Raw genomic sequence first — 7,930 nt, 5'->3', positions numbered from 1 at the left:
CTAATGCACAAGGATAACCACAGGGACGATGTCGAGGCCGGAAGTGTTGATCAGGAAAGCCTATTGGATCGTCCTTTCTGTTCCTCTTTCTTCCAACCAAACTTACTGGTACGTTCTGACTGGCTTGACTCATGATTTTGCCTGACTTGATTACTTCTTCCACTAGCTCCCCCATTTTTAACACATCATTGAAAGGCTTACCCAAGGCCGGAATCAAATGACTGTAGTAGGTGGGTCCCTGGGCTTGTAGAAACAGCTTAACCATTTCTTCTTCGCTGATCGGGGGACTGACTCGAGCAACCTGCTCCCTCCATCTGAGCCCAAATTCCTTAAAGCTTTCCTCTGGCCTCTTTTCCATCTTAGATAGCAAGGTGCGGGCTGGGGTAACACTTGATTTGCGTTGAAAGTATCGGACAAAGTCTTGAGCCATGTCGCCCAATGTAAGCCACCCATCGATATTTTGACGACCATGCCAATCCAAAGCTGCCCCAGTTAGGCTTTTACTGAAATATGCCATCATCACGTCATCTTTCTCTCCAACAATCCTCATTTCGTTGCAATAGGTCCTCAGATGGGCTACCGGATCTCCACGCCCATCGTACAAGTTAAAGTCTGGTACTTTGAATCCTGCGGGCAGGCGGGTGTCATGTGGCACAATCGGTCCTTTGCAAGTCATGCTACCCTGGCCTTCCACTCTTCGCTTGTCCCTTAAGGACAGCTCTGTGCTTGTCAATTTCCTGGGTACCCTTTCTCGCCCTGTGCTTCCCGTAACCCTTTCATTTCTACTATGAATCTGCTCGTCCTGGGAGCTCAGCTTGTATGGATCAAGGACCTTCTGGGCAACCTCTGCAGGGAGAAATCGGGCATTACGTGCATTGAGTGGATGTTCATTGTCTGGGGTAACGGATATGACAGGAGGGCAATATTGGGGAAAAGTGATTGAAAGATGAGCGATGGAGCTACTAGGGTAGTTGGGGCGAGCGTGATAAGCGGGTGTATCTGGAGAATATGGACGATCATCCGGCATTGTGTTGGGAGTCTGGGTAGCGTTCGGGAAAATTGGTGGTGGTGGGGGTGGCGCCTTTCCAGTCATCCAGGCTTGATACAGGTTTGTCATGTGTTGTCTCAGCATCCGCACCTCTTCAACCAACCCATTACCCCGTTCCACCAACTGTTGCCGAACATCGGTATCAAGCAACTCAGTTCTGTTGTTCTCTGCCATTGCCTTTTGCCTTTGTGTTGCAGGGAAAAGTTACTTTTAAAACCACAAACCAACCACCTGTCTGAAATGATATGGCAAAATGACCATCACGTTAGCGTTAGGGCATTTAACACATTGGTAACAGTTTTTGATCGGGCGCATGCGTCATCCCGGCTTTTCCTTATTTCCAATTGCAAACTTTTCTTCCTTTGTTTTCTTCTTTTTCCTTTTTTTTTCTTTACTCCTGCCTTTGTCCTCTCTCGTTCCTATTTCCTTCCTTTCTTGAGTTTTGTTTTTCCGCTCTTTTTTCTTTTTGCCTTTTGTGGTTTTTTCTCTCTTTTCTCGTTTTTTTTTTCTTTTTTTTTGGTTATGGTCGAATCCTATGGAGATTGCCTACGTATCACGACCCCGCGTGAATCAGACCGAGCGTAGTTCTTGCAAAGTAAATGCAAAGTAGGAGCAGGATATTTTTGGCAATAGTAAATTTGTCTATTTCAAAGACTCAAAACTATTAACAGACTCTAAAACTATAAACTCCATCATCCCTATTCTAAATCAAACAAAATACAGACTCAATCAACTGACTGTCTTTTAACGAAAAGGAGATACAGACTCTGGTAAAAAGAAATACAAACCCAAATGACCTCCATAAAAAAGGAAATACAGACTCGGAAGACAAACTTTTCTTTTTTTAGTAGAAAAAGGAGTGCAGACTCAAAGACAATTACGAATACATTAAAGCCCCTGGTGCCCGCGGGACATCATTCGGTCTCGCCGCGGGCCTATATGCAAGTTCCCCTTATTTTGAATCGTGCTCATCTTGCACATTTATTAAGGTGATTTAATCACTTATTTTGACCTAAAAGAAAATAAATGACACTATTTTTGTTCAAATTTCCAATTTTAAAACAAACGGCCGGTTTTGCAGTTACGGCCTTTCAGCACTTTCGGGAGAAGATTTTAAGGTTGTGTCTGTTAACCGTTGAACTGACTCAGGGTGGCTGTTCTTGCAAAAATAGCCTTCCGGCGCTCTTTTGGGGACATTCGGCTTAGTTTAAACAAGAACGGCGGCACCCGACTTATTCATGACGAAATTAAAAAAACTTGGCATTTTTGGCTATTTTTGAAAAGGGGAGGTTGGACCCGATGAGGGTTGCCTACGTATCTGACATCCGGTGAGAATCAAACCATCGTAGTTCGGGCAAACAAACTAGCTATTTTCAAAAACAAAACTCTTTTGTATTTTCTTTTCAACATCTTGAAAAATAAGAACCTTTTGTTTTTCCTTTCGCGAACTATTGCTAAAAATAAAAACTATTTGTTTTGCATTTCAATTGGCACATAAACAAATTATTTAAAAAAAAATATTTTTGTTTTCCCTTTCCATTGACATCAAACACTTCTCTTATTTTCTCAAAAATCCGGCAGAGTTTCGGCACTACTTGGACATTGGTTTTTCTAATATAGGAAATTAACTCTCTACACTGCTATTTTCTCTCTTTTGGTTTTTCCAATTTTTCCACAAAGCCGGTCAGCATGCGAGTCCCAAACAGATAAATGCACAAGTAGGATGCATCAGGATGGTCCATTATTTCGGGTACACCTGTCCTAGACGGACCCAACCCCTGTGTTGAGTCCCCTAAGTCAAAATGCACATGATGCAAATAAGCGTTCCTACTAGGGATCCGGCATGAAGTCAAGTTCTTCTAGGTTCAAAACCTGGGTATGTGTTCTAGACTGTGTACCCGAGCGGACAACTCGAGTCGAGGAGGGGGCTACGTACCGGGAACCAAAGGGCCATCCAGCTTAGTAACTTGTCCGGCCTCTTTCTTATTTCAGGGTATTGACACTAACAGAATAGGGAGTCTCAACCAGTAAGCACATCCCCGGAGGTGAGAAGAGAAGGGTTTCGGCACAGTTTATATACAGTTCAGATAATATCAAAGCGGTAAAAAGCAATATTTTGCACATTTAGCATGAAACATGTAGGAAAATCAGATAAAGCCAAATACAATATATATCTAAGCTCGAATTCTGAACCCTGAACCAAAGTTCTGGGTTCTCGTCCCCAGCAGAGTCGCCAGAGCTGTCACACCTCCTTTTCCTACACCTGTGAGGGTGTAAAGGAGTTTTTCCAATTAAAGGACAATCGGAACGGGATTTATTATTAATATTCAGAGTCGCCACTTGGGAGATTAATGGTGTCCCAAGTTACCGGTCGAATCCTGATCCGAGGAAATTATGACTCTGTTAACAGTCCGCGAACCAGAAATCCGAGTAAGGAATTCTGTTAACCCGGGAGAAGGTGTTAGGCATTCCCGGGTTCCGTGGTTCTAGCACGGTCGCTCAACTGTTGCATTTGATTTTATCTGATTTCAAAACATATTCTAACCTATAAGTCTTTTAGTAGTAAACCGCTTTTATTGTCATTTTTAATAAGAATTGCAAGGTCGTGAAAATGTGTCTCGAACCACGTCGCACCAGTGCACCCGTGATTGGCAACACATTTCAACTTCGTTGAGATTTGGATTTGGGTCACATAAATGTGCACCCGTATTTAGGAAGGTAAAATTATTTAAAGTGCGTGCCTAAAGAGACTATCGCGTTATTATCTTTGGGGAAAGCCGTGAAATTTGCTAAACGGCCCATCCTGGAGTCAAAGTATTTTCATAAACTTTTATCGAGGGCCCCGTAATTTATTTGTTTTGCTTGGCGGGGCTCACCTCGTCTTATTTAAGGATACCCCAAAGTGAACTTTATTTTGTATTCTGTTCGTCTCTACAAATAAAGAAAGGTCCTAACCAATTCGATGTTGGACAGACGTAAGTCGGGCATTGGTCCAAGTCCAAGCGAGGGAAAACGACATTAGTTCAAATTATCATGACTAAACTAACATTCAGCATTTATTACATTTTTTGGCCAGTATGAATATATGAGTAGGTGCAGGGGTGGATTCAAAGCAAGCTAACTATTTTGCCCACTCAAATTAACCCTCCTCGATAGCATTCAATCACTCAAAGGACTTCGTGACTTTGCTTGAATCGCTGAAATAAATAGAAAAATTATTTTGAACGTATATCTACAGCTACCAAACTCAATCAAGTGTTCAGCTCATGATCCGAACCCTTAAAGTGATAATCATGCACGTCTATTTTTAACAATTCATACACAGTATTCAGCTATTAAGAAATTGATCTACAGCTGATTCTAAACATCAGCTGTCCAGCTATACAGTCCAATTAATACAACTATGAATATTCAATCAAATAGTAATCGAGCTATCTAGACTTAATAAGATGTCAAATCGAAATTCCAGGGCAGCAAACAAACTTCAGTTGTATTTCATATTCAACGAGCGCAGTTACATCAACATAGGCTGAGAATGTGTACCTGGAGAATAGAATATAAGCAAATGAGGACTCACAGCAAAGAAAAATCAGAGGATCAACGCAGCAGTACAAGCAGCAGCAAATGAGAGTTTCCAACAACACAGAAAATTCAGCCCAGGAATAGACCAGTGATCCAAGTATCAAATGGAATTGAGAGATTGAACACGATAGCACCAAAATAGACCCAAAACTGACTTGCTTGGAATCCAAACCCACTCGAAATCAAAACAGGACTACTTCTGAATTTCAACTACAAGAAATTAAGTTAAACAATGCAAACCAACCACTAAACTTGAAATTGACCTAAGAGATTGAATAAACAGTATTTCTTTTTTTTGGGTTTTTCTATAATTTTCTATTGTTTTTGGCTTTCGAATTTTGAATTTCTACTTTCAAATCTGGAAAACTGAAGAGTACATTTGGGGGAAAGCTTTTGGAGGTTCCAAACTTTTCGAATCAAGGCAAATGAATGCCTATTTATAGATGAACTTAGGGTCCAACTTCAGATTTTCCCTTTACCCATTAGTCCCTATTTTAATTCTATTTTTACCCTTTATTTTCTGACTTGTTACACAAGTAACTACACCTATTTTATTGAAATCTATACTAAAGTCCATCCTAGAAGGTTCTATACCCATTACAATTCCTATTCCATCCTTACCTTGGTTCTAAAATTACCAATCTTAATAAAACTACCCCTCTCCATGCCTAAACTACCCTTTGAACCCTCTTGGAATTACTGAGCTAAATCAGACCATTCTAAACTAAAACCTAACAATGCTAATTAATGCTAAATACTGAATTAAGGCATTACTAATGATAACTACTGATTAAACTAGACCAAACTGACTAGACTAACTCAAATCAAACATTAGAACAAAAATTAAAATCAACAAAGCCTAAACGAATCGACTAAGAGGGCTAATAAAGAATTAAGGATTATAACAATGAACTATAAACTGAAACCAAACATTTAGCAAGACGGATTCAAAACGCAAAACTAAACTTAAAACCTAAAATTAGCAAGACAGGATTAAACCAACCCAACAAAATTAAACTAAAGCTAAGAACAATTACAAGAGCAAGATGAAACACATACTGAACAGAATCCAAAACAGAATCGAACAAAAACTTACTAATTTTGAGCATTCGACTGACTATGGGGCGAACTCTGACTAGCTATTGTTGTTTGAATCCTCCGGGATTCTTGAGTTAGGGTTCTGCCGGAATTTGGGATTTAGAATTTGTAATGTTCCGGGCAGATTCGAGACCAGTGGCTATGGGGGTTGGGTAGAGGAGGTTCGGACGGTTCTGTGGTGTGAATTTGGGTCAATTCGGGACAACTGATGTCATGGCCGGAAAACTTTAAACCGTTATTCGAAGGGTTCGACGTTGATTCGAGGGGCGGGGTTTGGGGAATTAGGTAGAGGGGACTCAGATGAACCTAGGGTGTTAATTTGAGACTATTTGGCATACTTTGGGTCTTGGCCGGAGAATCTGTGATCTAATATTTGACGCTTTTGGCCGGGATTTGAAGGAGATCATTTGCATATTTGGAAAGAGGGTGAAAAGGGGAAGCTGGGGTGTTATTTTGGTGAAGTTTGGAGATTCTCCGCCGTCGTGGGCGATTTCCGGCGGCGGAGCGCGGCGGGGGAACGGTAGAGGCGTGGTGGGGAAAGGTGGCTTTATGGTGGGCGACGGCGGGTTCGCTGGAGTGTGAGAGATGAGAGGCAGGGGGGTCTGAAAGGGGGGGGGTATCATTAGGACAGTTATATAATTACGGACGTAAGCTTCTCGATCGTTAGATCTGGTAACCTCGACGGTCCAGATTTAACAGGCCGAAACGACGTCGTCTTGGGACGAGGGCAGGCCGGGTTAGGGAATGGGTATGGGCCAGGCGGGTTTCAGGGGTTTATTTAATTTGGGCTGAGCCAATTTTGGCCCAGTTTTAGTCTTTCAAGACAAGCCCTCTTTTTTTTTTTTGTTTTAATAGCCTTTTTTTTATTCTCTCTTTATTCAATTTGTTTTGTTTTCATTTTTGTATTTTATATGTTTATTTGTATTTTATTAAAATGCAGAATTAAAATAGAGACCTAATTTACCAAATTGAAGCTAATTAATTCCTGTTTAAAGTAAACTCAAGACAAATTCAACAACTAACAATTAAAAACGCAAAAATGGACTATTTTTGTTATTTTCTTTAAATTTTGTTCTAAAAACAACTTAACCACTAAATAATCCTTAAATATGAAATTAGATCCTAAATGCAAATGTCATGCATATTTTTTATATNAGGTTGCAGATGAAATAAAAATGCACAAATAAAATACAAACAATTAACAGAAAATAACACAAAATTCACAAAAGTGTAATATAATGAAAGAAAAATTATTTTGTTTGAATTTTTGGGAATAATTCATATATAGGGCAAAAATCACGTGCTCACAGTAATAGTATACAATATACTATAATAGTATACTTATTACCCTTAAACTCACTTGCCTTTTTCCTTTTAATTTGCTTTAAGCTTTTACCCAGCGTGAGAGGCAAATTGAAAATGCAAAAAAAATAAAAAAATATTATAGTATGTTATAACGTAATGGTATACTCTTATACTTAGAACCTTTCAGATTTTTTTGAAATTTTTATTGACAACTGATATTATTTTAATTTAATAATTGAATTAAACTTTTTTTAACTCTTTGCGTACAATTGTATACCCTGTTGGTATAACTATATACTATACTGGTATCAAATGTTAGTTAATATTTTTTTGGTTGTATTAGCTACATTTAATTGGTACACAATTTGATTTTTCTTTAGTGGTAATATAATAAAAAAAAGAATAATAAAGAATAGTGAAAATAATAGATGAAATTAGATTATGAAAAGAAAAAGAATATAAAAAAAAGAAGTTAATTGATATTAGAATAGGAAAAAAGAAAAAAAATAAGAAGAAAACGAGAAAAAAGATAAGGAGAAAAGGAGAAAAGAAAAAGAAAAGAAAAAAGAAAAGAAGCATAGAAATAAAAAAGAATTGGAGAATAAAGAGAAAATTCCCCACAAAACCTACTATGGGTAGGAAATGTAATTAGTTTATGGCTAGAAAAACAAATGGGTAGATAAGGATAAATAGTTTTGTTTTTGTGGGTAACTGTGTCAAAATTTGGTTGGCGTGCTAAAATTTCTTTTGCAAGTAAAAAAAAAAAATTATTGGCAGCTCTTTAGGTTTGTGATTAATTCAATTTTTTAGGCCCACCATAATTTAGTTTATTTTCGAAACTTAAATATTTTTGTTTTTGGAGAATTAAATTTTAATATATATATATATATATATATA

General features: G+C 38.4%; 1 protein-coding gene across 2 annotated transcripts in view; it reads right to left on the bottom strand.

Annotated features, from left to right (window-relative positions):
- LOC109233854 (patatin-17-like) overlaps nt 4,334–7,930 on the bottom strand; it is a 21,213-nt gene continuing 17,616 nt past the window's right edge. For both annotated transcript variants that reach the window (XM_019399704.1, XM_019399705.1), the window contains exon 4: nt 4,334–4,591. In XM_019399704.1, the coding sequence (XP_019255249.1) occupies nt 4,568–4,591 (24 nt within the window). In that variant the 3' untranslated portion in view covers nt 4,334–4,567. The remainder of the gene's footprint in view (nt 4,592–7,930) is intronic.

This window comes from Nicotiana attenuata, chromosome 10 (assembly GCF_001879085.1).
Source record: "Nicotiana attenuata strain UT chromosome 10, NIATTr2, whole genome shotgun sequence".
NCBI lineage: Eukaryota > Viridiplantae > Streptophyta > Magnoliopsida > Solanales > Solanaceae > Nicotiana > Nicotiana attenuata.
Note: the sequence above shows the minus strand (reverse complement) of the source record. Positions and strands in the feature narration are given on the sequence as shown.